General features: G+C 41.9%; 1 protein-coding gene across 11 annotated transcripts in view; it reads right to left on the reverse strand.

The window, feature by feature from the left end:
* Nucleotides 1-18312, reverse strand: part of ERG (ETS transcription factor ERG) — a 278833-nt gene that overhangs the window by 24880 nt on the left and 235641 nt on the right. For all 11 annotated transcript variants that reach the window (XM_079921908.1, XM_079921907.1, XM_079921913.1 and 8 more), the window contains one exon: nt 16930-17081. In XM_079921908.1, the coding sequence (XP_079778034.1) occupies nt 16930-17081 (152 nt within the window). The remainder of the gene's footprint in view (nt 1-16929; nt 17082-18312) is intronic.

Consider the following 18312-nt stretch of genomic DNA (forward strand, 5'->3'; position numbering starts at 1 on the left):
AGCCATTTCCTATAAATTCCACCACTAGGTATTAGCCAAACTCTTCTTTTTGTTTTGTTTTGCATTTAACAACCTGGAAGGACTATGTTTTGGTGTAACTACTTCCTAGAAATCAGTTCATTCTAGGAAGGCATTTTCTTCTCTTAATGGTAGAAACAGATATTCTAAAAATGATACATAAAGATCTTCCTGAAAGTTCCTGGGTTCATGTTAAAACGGTCAAATGACGTCTTAGGAAGATAGCCAAAAAAAGAAGTCCAATCTCTCCAGCATCCCTTGGTGTGCCTGTTAATTGGTTTCCCTCGCTAAGCCCAAGGTTGTAATGGCTCATTCAATTTTCGTTTAAGGGAATCACATGCAAGACCCCAGAGACCAATTCCTCCTTGACCTGCCCTGTTATAATCCCTAAATTCTCACTTTGGATTGGTCAAATGGCCATTCTCTTGTACTGCTGGAGTGAGCTGTAAATTGCTACAACCTTTCCAATGAACAATTCGGCAATACATTTCAAATGCCTTTTAAAAAACTATGTGTATAGTCTCTAAACTAAAAATTCCACTTCTAGAAATTTATCCTTAGGAAATCGTAGAGGAAGTGCGCAATGATTTATTTTCAAGGATGTTCTTTGTAGTGTTGTTTATAATAGCAAAACACTGGAAACACCCTAAATGTCCCAGAGAAAGAGAACTAGTTAAGTTGTTGTACATTTAGGAACAGTCCTGTGATATTTAGAAACTAAAAATTACACTGCTGAATGTAGTTATTGATATGAAAACTGTTCAAAATAGATTAAATTTAAACGTTTGAAACATTATGGTAGATTATATTTTGCAAAGAAATATAAACATATCCATGGAAAGAATTTTGGAGAGATATGCAGTGAAATGGCAACTACTGTCTCTGAAACAAAGGCAGTAGAGATTTAAAAGTTTTCTTTTCACTAAACTTTATCTTCTCTCTTTCCTACAATACACATATAATACTTGGGTTATAAAGTTATTTTTAAAAATGTATTCTCTATATTTCAAAACAAGGTTTTATAAAGGATTTTATATATATATATATATATATATTATATATATATATTTGTTAAAGTGTTTTTATAAAACTTTCAAGAGTATAATATTTTAACGTCACTTTCTTATACAGTTTGTTAATGGAAATTGCTTCGTTTGAAGAGAATAAAATTACACAAAGTCAGGTTACTCCTGTATCCTTTTGGAATTTGATCTCCATACCTCTGCCCTATACATTTATCAGCAAAGAATATTAAAAACAAAATATGGTCACTTGATAAGAGTAAATGAGATGTTCCTTTCCAACCTGTCCATAGGGCGCCATTACTCTGGACCTACTCTACAGGTGCAAAGAGAACAGTCTGCAAGGGGCAAGTCCAAACTCTTCAGCCTAAAGCACGTGACTCTTAGGTTCTGGGGCCCACCGTCTTAATAGGTATCATCCCCTGTCCTTCCCCAACCCCTTCATCCTACACACATCCAGTTGCCATCTCCTGAACCCACACCCCCTGCCTGCACCCACACACCACCCACTGCTTGAGGACTCGCCCCTGCTTGCATCCTCACCTACACTCACCACCTGCTTTGGGTGTCTGTCCTCCACGCTCTTGAGGTGTAAGCACTTATCGTGAATCTCTGGGCAGGGAACTGATAAAAAGACAGGAGGCCCTGTCCCTGCCCTGATGGTGGAGCCCACCCTGGGCTCCCCACAAACTCCCTGGGCCAGGCATGGATGGTGCCACTGTAGACAGTGTTGTTTAGGGTTCAGGTCAGTGTGTGGGGTCCCAGCTCACTCCTCAACTCCACAGAGCACCCAGTAGAAGCTTCCAGGTCTCCTCCATGGCCCATGACAGGTCAGCAAAGTTTTCTTGCTTCTGGCCCACCCACCATAACAGAAGGGAGCTCACGAGGTCCCACAAGATTCAAAAGGCCTTATCTCTTTCCTCAACTATGCAGGTGAAGGAGAAAGGGGAGGGGGCAACAGGATGAGCTCCAACCAAGGGTCAACTTTGCCTCTGTTCAGGGGTGGCATCCCACACCCTCTGCCCCAGGTAGTGATGCAGCTCAGAACCTGCCACCTAACCTCACGACTAAGCCTGGATTTTTGTGGTTTTCTGCTCATTTCATTATTTTTTTTTTAATTGAAGTATAGTTGATTTACAAAGTTGTGTTAATTTCTGCTGTACAGCACAGTGATTCAGTTATACATATATATACATTCTTTTTCATACTCTTTTCCATTATGGTTTATCACAGGATATTGAATACAGTTCCCTGTGCTACACAGTAGGACCTTACTGGTTATCTATTTTATATATACTAGTTTGCATCTGCTAATCCCAAACTCCCAATACTTCCTTCCCCTATCTCCCTCCCCCTTGGCAACCGCAAGTCTGTTCTCCATGTCTGTGAGTCTGTTTCTGTTTCGCAGATAAGTTCATTTGTGTCCTATTTTAGATCCCACATATAAGTGATATCATATGGTATTTGTCTTTCTCTTTCTGACTTACTTCACTTAATATGATAATCTCTAGTTGCATCCATGTTGCTGCAAATGGCATTATTTTGTTCTGAGTAGTATTCCATTGTATGTATGTACCACACCTTCTTTATCCATTCATCTGTTGATGGACATTTATAAAACAATGTGCAGCCTCCAAGGACCCATAGGATAATGACTAAGCTGAATTTAACTGAGTTATTGAGCATTTATAATATACACAAGTACTTCAGGGATTCAGAACTGGCCAAGACAAAGATGCTGAGAATCTACCGAGGTAGGCAGCCATGAAGACAACCCACAAAGCAGAATGAAATCTGTGTTATCCAAGCAGGACAGGAGTACAGAGAAGCAGCAACTGATCCCAACAAGGAAAAAAGGGAAAGGCTTCACCAGAAGGGTTTGGCTTGAGCCTGCATTAACAAAAAGGATTTTGACAGAAGTAGGGTGACAAAAGCAGAGAAGACCTTTAGTTTAGGGGAACAGCTTGAGCCCAGCTTCACACCCACAGAGGCATGAAATATCTGATGGTTTTGAGGGACATGTGAGAAGTTTGGTGTGGCTGGAGTGGAGGGTTTAAGAGGGAGCACAGAGACATAGGAGGATGGAAATGAAAGTTGGAGACAGATCAAGGAGAGCCTTGAGGATCTTGCTAAGAAGGCTAGACTTTATGATCTAGGAATTTCAGAGTCATTGAAAATGTCTGAGGAATCAAAGAATGTCTTAAGTTACATCAAGCACAGCAAAGTTGGTGATCAAATAAAAGGCTTTATTGGGAGCCAGAATACCCATATTTGGGCTCTGATTCAACCGTGCTTTAGATGTAAAAGTTAACCTCTCTAGAATTTGTTTTCTTCTTTCTGTGGGTAATTAAGTGAAATGTTAGGGGAAGAGAAAAGTAAATGAGATAACGTATGTGAAAGCACTTTGCCAACAATAACACATTACAGAGCAATAATGCAACCACGCACTGGATTTTGCATTGCAAACTCTGCTAAAATGAAATAAACAATCTATTATCACAGGGTCAGCCTCTTCCTCTAAACACAAAAGTCTGATTTATCACTTTATTTTAAGAAGTTTTCGGAGGTGCTTCTGTGAGATGAACCAAGAGCCACTACAGATAAGTTGTTTTGTTTTCAGCCCTCCAGTCCAATTGTTTTGAAAACATCTGTGTCATCACTCCACATTTCGTGGACATCAAAATGGTAAACCCCCATGGTACAGGGTAAAAGAAACAGGAAGCCATCTCTCTCTCTGCAGTTTCTTATTTGTACCTTAGATTACATGGTTAATATCCAAAAGTTTTACAAATGCTATTTCAGTAAACTGGGATTAAAACAATAAATAAAAGCAAAGCAGAGTTGCACCGTTTAAGGTTTGGGTGGGGAAGCAGGGGGAGGAGGGACAAGCAGTGGGTGGGATTAGGGTTGAACATTTTTTTTACATTTCCCTGAAACTGGATTCTGCCCTAGTAGAGTTCCACTGCTGCCAGGAAAATATTAAGTAGATATTTAAATTAAGCAAAAGGATATTGCATTGCTGAAGACATACTGTGCCTTCTTGAAACAAAATACCTCATGTAGGCAAACATCCTGTTTCAGAGACCCCCAACCCCACCCCAGAGGAATGAATAAAAGCAAGATTAAGCAAGAACCAAATTGGTGATAATATAAGCTCTGAGTGTCATTTTTCTTGAACAATATCAATGTAAAATATTGGCTTCCAGAAAGAAAAATCACCCTTGGTAATGAAAAAATACCAACAAAAATAAAATGTACTTCTGAATCATATCAAAATCCTATGAGGTCTTTGTTTATAAAACCAGACCTTGGTGAGCCTGCCAGTCTGCTGTCCCACACACTCAGAAGCCTGCAAAAATAAGATTTAGCATGTTGCCTCCTCATTGGAACAGACTTTACATTTATAAGGAAGCTTAATAAAGAGAACTAGCTCACATTTGAGCTTCACTCCACAAGAAACTGAAATTTGAGCTCAAGTAAAGAGCCTACGTCAAGGCTACTTCTGAACCTTTTCATCTCCATACTATGAATGGGGCTCAGTTATTGTTTTGATAATTACTGATTTCTAATTTTATGACACTTTGGCCAGTGAAGGAGGTTTAAGATACTGAGTTTTTGAATACTGGTTGTTACTCCTCTGGTGGCCAATTTCTGCAAATTGACCATGCTTAAAAAGAAGGCTTATCTTCTAATTGTTGAGTGCAGGTTTCTATGAATAACCACTAGATCAAAATTAGTAATGCATATATAATTTTCATGTCATTGATCTATCAAAGACTGAGAAAGGCAAATTTAAATCTCTCACTAAGGTGGATTTGTCTATTTCTCTGTACAGTTCTTTATGTATTTTGAGGCTATGCTATTAGGTATATACAACTTTATCACTGTTATATATTCTTCATAAATGTAAACTGTTTTTATTATGTGATAACCCTCCACTTTCTCCAGTAATGTTTTCTGCTTTCTGTTTCCATTCTCGTCAGCTTTATTTTGACTGAAATTTAACTACTATATCTTATCCCATCTATTTGCTGCCATTCCTTCTCTGTGTTAGATGTTTGTGTAAATAGTATATACATAACTAACTTTAGAATAATTTTTTTAAAAATTATTAAAAATTATTATTTTTAATAATTTAAAAATAATAATATTTTAATAATATATTTAAATTATTAAAAATTATTAAAAATTCATCACTTTCTGTCTTTAATGGCAAGTTTGGTCTACTTACATTTATTGTTACTGATATATCTGATTTCTACCACTTTACGCTTTCTATTATTGCTATGGCTGTTCTTTATTTCTCCTTTCCAAATACCTGATTGGATTGATCTATTTTTCTTTGTTCCTTTTTTGTTTCTCTACTTGTTAATCTTTAAACAAAATCTAAAGTTAATCACCAAATGTCCTGCTCCCAAAGAATGGAAGGAATTTAGGAACCCTCAACACTAGTCATTCATCCTTATAAGATAATGTTGGCCAGTATTTTTATTCCACCTTATTAGAGTCTGTAAAAGGTAAAAAAAGAAAGGTTAAGAGCCCAGAAGGTAACTAGAGTTTTGTCAGTTTCTCCCAGGTCACTGGAGATTTCCTTCTACTGCCCCTCTGTGCCCTGTTTTGTTGTTGAGAAGTCTGCTGTCCTCATAACTGTCATTATCTTCAGATAGTCTGTCTTTTTTCTTTAGTGCTGGCTCTAAAGTACTTTGTCTTTGGTGTTCTTCAGTCTTACCATAATGTAATTAGAGAAGATGAAGTCTTATTTATCCTTCTCTGACTGGTGTTTCCTGTATTTGGAGAATGGTGTTGTCCACCAATTTTGGGAAAGTCTTAGCTTCTATCTCTTCCAATATTTCATCTCTTCCGTTCTCTTTATTTTCTCTTGCTGGAACTTCTATTAGATCTACATAAGACATTACTATGAGTCCTTCCCAACTGTTGACTTTTTTTCTCATTTTCTACCCCTTTGTCACGTGCTGCACTCTGAAAACAATCTCAAGTCTCCCTTCTCTAATTCACTCTTTGATTTTTTCAGATCAACTGCTTAATCCATCTACTGAGTTTTTGGTATTTTTTTTGTTTTGTTTTGTTTTTGGTATTTTTTGACACTGAATTTTGAAAACTGTTTTGTGTTTCTAGGAATTCTATTGTTTCTTCCTCAAGATTATCTATTCTTTTCCATAATATCTGCTTCCCCTCTTTTTTGGTTCCTTCTTTTATGTATCTAGTCACTTTTAAATCTACTCACTTTATATTCTCTATCATACTTCAATTATCTAATATTCTTGAGGGTTTAATCTGTTGTTTCTGCTGAATCTTGGTCTTGGTAGATTGTTTCTTCCTGTTTTTCAAAACTTGGGGTTGCAGAATCATTTTCTGTGGGTCTTTGTAGGAATTCTGTAAAGCCTGGATTGAAGGCAAGCTTCTCCAGGAAGATTTTGTACTTACTTCCTCCAGGTGCCCAAGGTTATCACTAGCTCGTAACTACTTTTCAATGGTTAATCTCTGACTCAGGATTGTTGGACCACACAGTTGTGTGCATGTGTGTATAGGGTAAGGGGAGGGATCATGCCCAACTCCTGCTTTGTGCAAGACCAAGATCTCATTTCCTGCCCCTAATTAACCTTTAAAACCTAAATCTCTGTATTAATAGACATTGGAACCCCACCCCCATTCACGCCACCTAAGGCAACCAGGTGACAACATGAGAATGGGCTGCCCTGTTCTCAGTTCCCCCCTTTGTTTTAGTCCCTAAGAAATTCACTGACTTTCTTCTCAGTTCAGCTATGCATTTAAAAGGACGTTGGATTCTATGCATAATTTCCAGGTGCTCCACAAGAGATCCTTTTAAGTTCAATATTTTACTAGAACCAAGAGTCTTCTCTGCATATTTTTTACCCATTTACTTTAAAACTTTTCCATTTTCAATGCAGCTGTCAACCTAGCTCACACTATGCTCCACTTCATTCATTTATTAATTAATCAACTGTCAAAAGTTAATTGTACATATGAATTGCTCAATACCCTACAGCATAAAAACTGTAAAAAAAAATGTGCCTACTTTAAACTCTCTGAGAATCAACAATTCCATTATGTATTTTATTCAAAACATACATGACTACACTATTTTTGTTGGGCTCTAAAGATCCCTTTGAAACTCTGACATGCCAAAATATTTCAGTGGATGGAGACATTCTTAACTCCTCTTGAGTGGATTATCTAGTTTGGGGATTTTGGTTTTCTTTATTTGTTCCCCCATTACCTCCCCTTAGTTATTCCGTGACAACGCTGCTTATGCCCATCATGTTTTAGAAATAGAGTGACTTGTTCCATTTCAAAGTCTCTCCCTGCTTGGGTTTTCTTTCTTTGCCCCTCTTTAAACGTTGGTGTCCCTGGAGTTTTGTCCTCGGTCCTCCATTCTCCTCACTTCATAGATATCCCTGGGCGTCTAGGCTCTCACGTTCCAACTACAACACACACGCTGTATTGGTTTCCAAGGGATGCCATTAACAGAGGACCACATACTAAGTGGCTTAAAACAACAGGAACGTGGTCCCTCATAGTCCTGGAGGCTAGAAGTCTGAAATCAAGCTGTCAGGAGGGCTGTGCTCCCTCTGGGACTCTGGATAAAATTCTTCCTTTCCTCTTCCATATTCTGGTGGTGGCTGGCAATCCTCAGCGTTCCTTAGCTTGCAGCTGCATCCTTCCAATCTCTGCCTCCATCTTTACATGGCCTTCTCCCTGTGTCTTCACATCATCTTCTCTCCATGTATGTCTGGGTCCAAATGTCCCCTTTTGATAAGGACACCAGTCGTTTTATTAGGCCCACCCTTGTGACCTCATCTTGACTTGATCAAATCTGAAAATACTCTATTTCCAAATCAGGTCACATTCCAAGGCACCAGAAATTAGGACGTCGACATATTTTTTTGTGGGGGAACAATTCAACCCGTAATACACGCTTATCCCTTGAGCCTAGCGCTTTCTCCCAAACGCCTGACCAAATATGAAGAGAAGAGCTGCAATTTTTGGAGGTATCACTATAGCCCAAGCACTGTTGACGCACTTCACACATAGGTCTTATTTAATCCATACAGCACCATATGAGGTAGGCATTACTATCATCCTTATTGTAGTGGCAAAAAAACTAAGGATCAGCAAGATTAAATGACTTCCCAGAGCTAGAAAATGGCATAGTTTAGAACTCACGTGCAGTGACCCCATGATAAAGAATTTTAACCCTAGCTCTACATGGGCCCACTGAACTGCCTTGTGGGTATCACATGGACATCTTAAGTACAGGATGAACCAAACCAGAATCATCTATCTTAGTTTTTTTTTTTACATTTACTAACATCCACCCAGCCATTCTTGCCAAATCAAAGCTATTTTCAATGCGATTCTTTTCTTGGTTTACAGGAAAAACAGAGAAATCATTATCATCATGGAAATGTAAAGGTTATGGGCTGAGCAACAGACGATCTTGAAAATCTCCTTTATCTCTTGACTTAATACTTACATCTCCTTGGAAAAGGCCATTTCAGAATCTACAACAATTTAACAAATTTATTCCACCATTCTATTACCTTGTGTTCTTCCTGGACATTTCTGATCATGTAGGATAGGAATAAGAGCTCAGACTATGGATTCAGACAGAACTGGGTTAGAATTCTGGCTCTCCACATCATTGGCTAGGACATCTTGGGCTACTATCTTATTTTCCCTAGTTTTAGTTTCTTTATCTGTAAAGTGAGAATAATAAATAGTCCCTAGACCATAGGATAGTTGTGGGATTTAAGTGAGATAATCCCTTTTTAATAAAGAACATGGCCAACTGCCTGACAACAGTGTGCTCAACAGAGGGTGACTGTTGCTATTTCTGTCTTTATCATTTCAGTCACACGTATAACCCAATGGCAGTTTCCTCAATTCAGCTCACAGTTTAAAAATATAATTAGTTTTGGCTTTAGGATTTAAGTTTTAGTTGGTCTGGTTGTTTAGTTGCTTGACTTAGCATAAAAAATTGTAACCAGAAGCTTATAGAAACACATTCCATAATGCAGACATAATGGGAGAGATCTTTGGAAGTGTTTAGAGGCATGACAAAGTAAAATAAAGAAATGTAGTTTATAGAAAACAAATGTGTGGTTACCAAAGGGGAAAGGGAAGGAGGGGTACAAATTAGGGGTGTGGGATTAACAGAGACAAACTTTTACGTATAAAACAGATAAGCAACAAGGATAGACTGTATAGCACAGGGAATAATACCCATTATCTTATAATAACCTATCATGGAGTATAATCTTCAAAAATACTGAATCACTGTGTTATACACCTGAAACTAACACAATATTGTAAATCAACTATACTTCCATTAAAAAAAAAAAAAGAAATGTGTAGCTTTACCAAGAAGTTCTTTAAGTATAAATGAGCACAGGCCTGGGAATTGGCTCTGGTCTCACCCATCTCCGCGTGTGTCCTCGGGAAAGTTGTTTCACCTCCCTAGGGCTCGATTTTGTCATGTTTAAGAGTTTTATGATAGTTAATTGTATGTTTCCACTTGACTAGATCATGGGATGCCTAGATATTTAGTTAAACATTATTTCTGGGTGTGTCCGTGAGGGTGTTTCCAGAAGATACCAGCGTCTGAATTGTGAGACTGAGTAAAGCACAGACAGGGAGAGGGGGACAGAGAGAGAGAAAGATTGGTTCTGCTTCTTTGGAGAACCCTGCCTAATACAAATCTGAACGAAGATCACCAAGAATCTTGTACATCCGTCTCCTGTGATTCTGTGGTTCCCACTAACTAAAGCCGGATTCCCATTCACTCAAATAAATGCATGTTTACTGACTTCTGCACACAGGCCATGAGCTTGCTGCTTTGGCTGGTGGTGAAGAACATGCAAAAGACATAATCACCAACTCAGGATGCTCACAATCTAATAGAACAGACAGGCTTATAAATAACTAAGTCTAATAAGATTAAATCGTAGTAATATGTTGGTCATCTGGGCTTGGTTGGAGAGTGTATTCTTCTATTGCTTGTTATTCGTCTGCTTTCAAGCCCAGCTTGGAGATGTCCTATGTAGAAAGGACCGTGTGCAGGTGATGAGAGACTTCTGCCACTCTGAAAACTCAAAACCCTGACTTTCTAAGAAACCAGACCAGCAAAGACTCACACTGGGCGTACGCTCTCTGTCTGCACTGAGCTGTTCGCTAATGTAACTCACTCTGTCCGTGGAGGATGTCACAAGAAGCAGGCTGGCACTACGTGGTACTGCCACTGAGGCAGGATGGTGGTCACGACTGTAGCCTCAGTGAAGCCCGAACTTTAAGCCCAGGGATCCTGCTTTTAGGATTCTGCACCAATAAAAACATTGCCTTTCCTGTGAAACTTTTTTGAAAACAGGCATTAATTCCCCAAATGGCTCTTTTTACACTGGCCACCAGGAAGCTCAGAGCCATACTGGAAGCTTAGCTACAGCATATTGGCCAAGCTTGTGGCCAAAATGGCTGCATTCCTCCTTCATGTGACCTTGGTTTTCCATTAATATTTGTAATTGCCTTAGTACTGATCTCATACAAACAAACATCAGTTTCTAACTGATCAGTAGCTTGGTTCACATGATTATCAGTAGTTTAGTTCACAAGCCATCTCAAATCTTTCATGGAATTAAATGCTATGTCCAGTATACAGATGCATTATAGAATATAGTATAAAACCAAATAAAATGTGGCAATGAAAGAATTGGTAAGACGTTGGCAGAGAAGCAATGAAGGTGCCAGCAGATCAAGGATGGCTTCCTAGACAAGGTGGATTTCAAAGATGCCTTGAAAAGTGAGAAGGATTTGTTAGCAGAGAGAGGAAGGGCATTCCATCAGAGGGAACAGCATGGGCGAGGACACTTGTGACAACGCAGCACAGGAGTAGAATGATGTGACTGGAGGGCAGGACAGGGTGGAGGCTGCAAAGGGATTTAGAAATCTTGTCATCAGGGAACAAAGGAAGCTTTTCTTTACTAGTCATGTTTACAGTCATCTTGTTCCTCAGCTATTTTGAAACATGTCTGAATCACTCATTTGAGCTCTTAATCATACTCTCTGCTGTCACGAATTACTTAACTTCATGTGGCTGGGTCTTATCTGCTTCTCACAGGCTTTGGTCATTTCCTCTGTGACTGGTGTGAGAGTAGCAAGTACCCAGTAAATACCTCACGCATTGAGTAGAAGTTACCCAGCAGGGAGGGCCTGAGGAAGACACAATACAAGAAGTTCTAGCCATGTGTGTTTGGGGGCCAGGAACAGGGGGTTTTAAATCACATAAGAGCTTTTATCCTTGGTGACTAGAATATTCTAAGTGCTCAGTAAATGAATGGATGGATGGATGGATGAATGAATGAATGGATGAATGAATGAATGCAGACAAGGAGCTAGTTAAAAGATGAACGTGGCAACTTTTTGTCTCTGAGACTTCTGACTCCCAAGAGCATTTGTGCTCAAAGTGGATATTTAGAAAATAAAAATAGAAGTGTTTGGGCTTTCCTGGTGGCGCAGTGGTTGAGAGTCCGCCTGCCGATGCAGGGGACACGGGTTCGTGCCCCGGTCCGGGAAGATCCCACATACCACGGAGCGGCTGGGCCCATGAGCCATGGCCGCTGAGCCTGCGCGTCCGGAGCCTGTGCTCCGCAACAGGAGAGGCCACATCAGTGAGAGGCCCGTATACCGCAAAAAAAAAAAAAGAAATGTCTGAAAAGCCCCATGCCTTAGCACCCATTTTAGGGAATAAAAATAAAGAAAAAGAAAAATCTTCTCAAAATGATGTAAGCTGCTGAAACCAGCTTACATCATGGTCAGCGTTCTGCAACTCTGAAGAAAAGTGGATGAAGACCGTGCCTTACTCTTTGCCAGCTCTCTCAGTTAGCACATCGCTGAGCATATTGTCAAGGCCAAAAAAATAACAGTGACTGCCGGAGGCCACCCGGCACACGGAGGGACAGCATCAGAGGCTGCAGAGGCTTCATCAGACATCACAAAACTTACGTTCTCTAGAACATATTAGTTAAATTGTACAATGGGGACCCATTCTTTCTAAAAATCGATCTGTGTTCACAGCCTTGGTGAAGAAGAACTGGAAATACCACCTGGAAGTCAGATTCCCAGGTTGTCCCCGAGTTGTCTCAGCTGTTGATGGGAGCACAGTAAAATGTATAAGGCTGAGTATTGCGCTTGACCTGATCTGTCTGAATGGAGCTCAGCGCTGCCACCAATGAATGGAGCTGCGGGGCTTCTTCCTCAGCTCTCACACTGTGTTTTGTGCCTTCAATGGCCCTGTATTTCCCTTTGAGTGCCCTGATACAGGACCTTTACAGAATTTATTGTGCCAGCCGATGACAGCCCCCAAAACACACCTGAAGGGAAAAGCTTTAGGACAATTCTTTCTTTTGCCAACTTCCTTTTCTAAATGATGCCTTTATTTCAAACAATGAAGGTGTATGAAAGCAAAATTGATTTAGTGTCTTCTATCTAGCTTAGAGCACCTCAAACCTTATAATTTATGAAAATCACACAGGAACGTGTTAACTATGTAAAATCCTCAACCCCACGCCAGGATTCATAAAATTTAGAGATGGGCATTTTAAAATCATAAGTCTCCCAGGGAACCCTGATGCAAGTGGTTCCGGTCACACTTGGGAGAAACATTTCCCAGTCAGCCTCCAAATTAAGCTGAGCCAGCAAAGAGCCATTTAACTGGGTCCCATGTCAGGGCCCCTCTTATTAAGACTGATTTCACCGAATGATACTTTGATCTACAACTGTGAACATGAGAAACAGCCCAACCCCCTGAGATGTAGACCCAGATATACAGATATTCACGCCAAATAGATAGATAGATAGACAGACAGGTATGATACATAGATATAAATGATAGAGACAGACAGATAAATGATAGATAGATATAGATAAATGATAGATATACAGATGATAGAAAGAATAGATGATGAAAGAGAAAGAAAGAAAGAAAGAGAGGGAGGAAAGAAGGAAGGAAGGAAAAAAGGAAGGGAGGAAGAGAGAGAAAGAAAGTAAGAACAGGTGTGATGTACTGTCTAACCACTACACTTTGAGGGGGAGGGGCACAATCACCAACCTTGCCAGGATGACAGGTGTAAGCCAGGGTTTCCCAGAATGTCTGGCAGCTCTACTGACTATTTGTCTTGTGACGTCCCTGTTACCCTCCTACAATAAACCCAGGAACCCATTTTTCCCTAGACTCAGAATTAATAGCTGGGCCACTTTCCCACATTTGTTTTCTTTTTATTCTAGGGACACTGAGGCATGTATTGATGGAAGCGTCTCCACACAGCCTGCTGACACCTTGGACCCAAATAACACCCGCTTTCTGCAACTGTGCAGGATCTAAAAGTTTGCGTTAAAAATATATACATATATATATACATATATACACAAACATACAAACCCCCTCCTGGTTTCACCGTCTGTTAAGTTCTTACTTTAGCCCCTGTTCTCTATCCGTTTACTCTGAATATGGATTCTGTCTTGTTCCTTTATTTATATTTGTGTGAGCTTTCTTAAATCCATTTTGAAACAAGGAGAGAGTGTAAATATATCCAATGAAGGTATACATTTATTCATTAGGGTTATTTTATGAGTTTCTTTAAAGCTCTTGAGTTAAAGACAGTGAGTCTCAAAACCAGGAACTTTGAGAAGTGAGGAATTCAGGTACAAGAGCCCAATCTGAACACAGACAATACCCCAAGTTCTGCTGTTTCTTCTCACTAACACACCCACCTTCGGGCCAGTGTGTATCAGGACCATTTTTAGGTCTAGGACATGAATGTCAGTATGTAGGTGATCGATGGTGCAAGTGCTTCAGAGTAAATAATGGGTTTTTTTTGGGGGGGGGGTTGGTTATCTTTTTGATTTGCACTTATGAGTGCCAATCAATGTGTTTAAGTAGTAGGAACTATATGAACCAGTCAGAACCAGGTTTGGAGAATTCTACCTAAGTATACGGAGTTCTCTACACCCAAAATGTGCCCAAGTGAGGTGCCTGGATCCCAGAGCTGGGGCCTAAGGTACAGAGGCAGCAGCTGACAGAGTGGTCCCCACGTCCTGCCATCTCTACGCTGGGGAATTTTCTGGATGGTGCAACGCAGCTGTGTGTGTGTGCGTTCATCTGTGTGTCTGTGTATGAACACACACACGGGAGGCTTGACCAATAACTGAAAGGCTCACAACTTGCAAAACCAGCCACAAGGAGCTCTCTTACAAACACTGTCAACTGAATAACTGCCTCTGCATTGGCATGAAGCAACCAAAGGAGGGGACAGCTGAAAGAGGACCTTCTTCAGGAGATGAAACCAGCCTTTACACAGACACTTAATATGAGCCAATCTGTGCAACCAGGCTTCCACCCAACTGACTGACATTTAATGAGCACCTACTACCTAGATCACAAATGGTGGATGCTTTGACTTGATTCAATTGCTTCTTTGCCTCTTTCCCATGTAAATATCTCTCCTGTTTTCTAAACAGTTTATTTCACATAGGAAGCCGCGAGTCTGGCCCTACCAGAAAGGATATTGATGACATCAAAGGCTGCTGCTGGCAGGACAGAAATAGGACCTCGTCAGTGAAAAGGATATAATGGCACCAGGCTTAGCTCCTGGGTCTGCGATTCTACAGGGAACCCAGATAAGCATCTTTAACATGGGCCTCTCCTCAGATTGACTCTCTCACCTTAGAGAACTAAAAAGACCTTGTTTTGCGTAAACTGAAGAAAATACTTTCTTAAGGAGGAAGGCAAAGGGTGAGATGGGCTTGGACGGACATCCTCTGGGATTCTGTCATCCCGTTCAGCGTCAGCCAGTGTCCGAGGCAACAGCATCCCTGCCCTCCCAGTCCTCTCCAGGCACATGTCTGTTCTCAAGCCTTTTTTAGGTACCACACATCCCGGATGGGCATCTCGGACATCTGCCCTTCCATATTTTTTCCCATTCAACAGGAAATGCCTCCTGTTCTAAGTCTCAGTAACAAGTAATGGGTCTCAGGAATGCAGCTTAGTTCCCATGATCAAACCAAATACACGCCCTCTGCATAAATGCCAACTGTCTTTCAAGAAACACGAAAACCAGCTTTGTCCCTCTCCTACGGCACACTTGAGACTCTCCACTGTCTTACAACGTGCGCTTCCAGATCAGGGACGGATGATCCCTTTCGTACCTATAACTGCATCAAATCATTTTGCTGCAAAGCCACACAGTGACAACCCTGAAGAGAAACCCAGTCCAGGAACCCAAGTCAGAGGTTTTGCCAAGGACTCTGCACTCTGAACTCTCCTGTTCGGAAAGCAACGGGAACAGAAGTCCACTGGATGTGACCTGATGCAGAAGGAGGGGCAGGGGTGGGAATCATGCCACAGAGGGGATTTGAACCCGTCTGCCATCACACTTCATGGAGATGAATAGAGGTGACTTCTGCGGCAAGGGAGAATCAAGTTTGCACCAACCTCACCCATGCACACCTCTTATTACTCCAGCAACAAGGGGCAGCCCGGACAGGACTACCCAGTGGCTAGGCACCCCTTCATCCATTCCTCCCTCAGTTAATATTCATTGAGCACCTAGTATACACCAGGTACTGCACCTGGCCATGGAGGTAGGGCCTTTGTGGGGCTTACATTCTATTGAGGGAGGAGATAATAAGAGAGCTTTCACATAAATGTCCACTATAGTGACAGATGGGAATAAAGGCAATAAAGGAAAATGAAGCAGGTGGGGGGTTGAGAGTCACTGGGTTGAGTGGGGAGGGGGCGACTCTGGATGGAGTGGTCAGGAAAGGCTTCTGAAGAGATGTTTGCACAGAGCCCCAGTGAAGGACAGAACTCCCTGGAACCAAGGGGGTTTTGGGCTGAGGCAACAGCCAGTTCAGCCCCTGAGGCGGAACAAGAGGGGGACCAGGCGGCTGCAGTGGGTGATGGGAGGGAACCGGCAGGGCTACTGCAAGGGGCTGAGATTCATTCCAACCCCCCTCCCCCCCCCCCCCCCCCCGAAAGGAAGAGAACGAAGGAGTCAGAAGGGCCTGAGCTCTAACTCGGCCTCTTATTAACTGCAGGCTGACCTCTCCAAGCTTCAGTTTCCTCATCAGGGCACTTGTGACAAAGACACTACCTATTTCCCAAGATTTCATGACACCAACCTTTCTATGTCTGCACATCGCTCACCAAATACCTAATATAGAGTCAGGACCCACTGAGTTGTCACCGTTGCTATTGTGGTGATATTTTTGGTTTTATGTAGTGTATTTCCTCTGAGGAGGTTTAAGGCATCCTTCCTATTACCTTTAGTTTTGCTAAATAAATAAATTCCTGGCATTCTCCTCAAATCCAGAGCCATTGTTTTGGCTTGGGTTTAGAACTACTTCTGGTAAAGAATTTTTCTGGCTCTCAGAGTCTGTGTTATATGTCAGTGATAGCTGGAATTTCAGAGTTTGAGATCAAACAATATAGGGCTCCCAACTGTTAATTTTGCTAGATAAAAAAAACTTTTAAAGCCTACCTTCTATTATAAATAGCACCTCATAAAAGGAAGGCTATTTAACACCAAATAACCTCAGAGAAAAGCCAATTCTTCCTTAGAGAGGTCACTTTTCATGGATTCTCTCTCTCTCTCTCTCTCTCTCTCTCTCTTTCACACACACACACATACACACACACACAAAGAGCAGTGAACATTTCACTGTGGGTGGACCAACTTCTGCTGGCTTCCATTTACAACCATTGCTCCAGGGAGTGGAGGGTGACCAATGCCAAGGGTAAGAAGAGAGAGCCGAATGAAGTTCTAGGAAGGCGTGGGTCGCTGACCGAGCCTCTGACCTGCTGGGACGATAACTCGGCGCTCGTTCGTGGTCATGTTTGGGGGCGGCATATGCTTCTCCTCCATGTAGCCGCTGTAATTCATCCCGACAGTGTCCGTGCTACCCACCATCTTCCCTCCTTTGGCCATGCTGCATTCATCGGGGGAGTTCCTGGAGGGGAAGAAGACACATCCTTCCATTATTGCGGCAACCCAGAGCCCTCCTCCCTGTCTCCGCGTGATACCCAGAGAAGCAAGGAGGGGCAAGGTGGAGGGGTGTGAGGAAGGGCGAGGAGACTGTGAAAAGACAAATGCAGTGTCTGTGATGAACTGAATGGCTGTGTTTCTTCCAAATTTATATTTTGAACCTTTAATCCCCACGTGATGGCATTTGGAGGTGGGGCCTTGGGGAGATAATTAAGTTTACACAAGGTCCTGAGGGTGAGGCCCCTATGATGGGATTAGTGGCCCTTATAAGAAGGCAAAGAGACCAGATACCTCTCTCTGTCTCTGTCTCTCTCCTCTTTGCCACTGAGTTTACAGTGAGAAGGTGGCCATCCTCCACCCAAGAAGAGAGCTGTCTCCAGACATCAACCCTGCCAGCAACTTGATCTTTGACTTCCAGTCTACAGAACTGTTATTTAAGCACCCGCCCCCCACTGACCCAGTCCATGGTATTTTGTGATGGCAGCCCAAGCAGACTAAGACAGTGCCCCTGCTCAGTGGAAGCAGAGGGCAGGCACGTGGGAAGCAAAGCTGCCACCTGCCTTCTATTTCTCCAGCCAGCTCCTTCTGAAACTGTCGTGTCAAACCCCCTTCCATGACAACTGACTGGAAACACTTGCAAGGAGCAGGGAACTGGCGCTTGTTCTCCCCGTGTGACTGTAAACAGGCCACGCACACAGATGCTGGGAGACGACCCTCAGCAAGGTTTATCCTAGAGTGCACGCCTCTTCACAACCTCAGAACGAAATCCTTGTGCTCAATTTCAAATCCCTGCAGCCAATCTTTAGACACAGAGTTTGAAGGCCCCCAGTGTTCCTGGCTCAGGTGCAGGCAGGAAGATCAGAGGAGGGAGAAGGACAGGGGACCCCAGCAGCCCTGTAGGACTAGGATTGGTGGTGGGGGGGAACCAGCTATGCGCCTGCAGAAAGGAGTCAGCTGCTGGGCCTTGGGGAACAGCTCACAGGGCTGTTGTTCGTTAAGACAGCCATGGCCTCTTGGACAAAGACAAACCTGCCTTTCTAAAAAAAGAAAAAAAGGGGAATATAAATTTTTAAGTGAGACTGGAAAGTTATTGGACATGGTGAAATCATACATAATGGGGAAACTCCAAACAGAAAATGCAGCTTAACCAGGAAACAGAAAAATGTTTTTTTCTGAGGGATCTTGATGGTTGGGTT

Source organism: Stenella coeruleoalba, assembly GCF_951394435.1.
Source record: "Stenella coeruleoalba genome assembly, chromosome: 5".
NCBI lineage: Eukaryota > Metazoa > Chordata > Mammalia > Artiodactyla > Delphinidae > Stenella > Stenella coeruleoalba.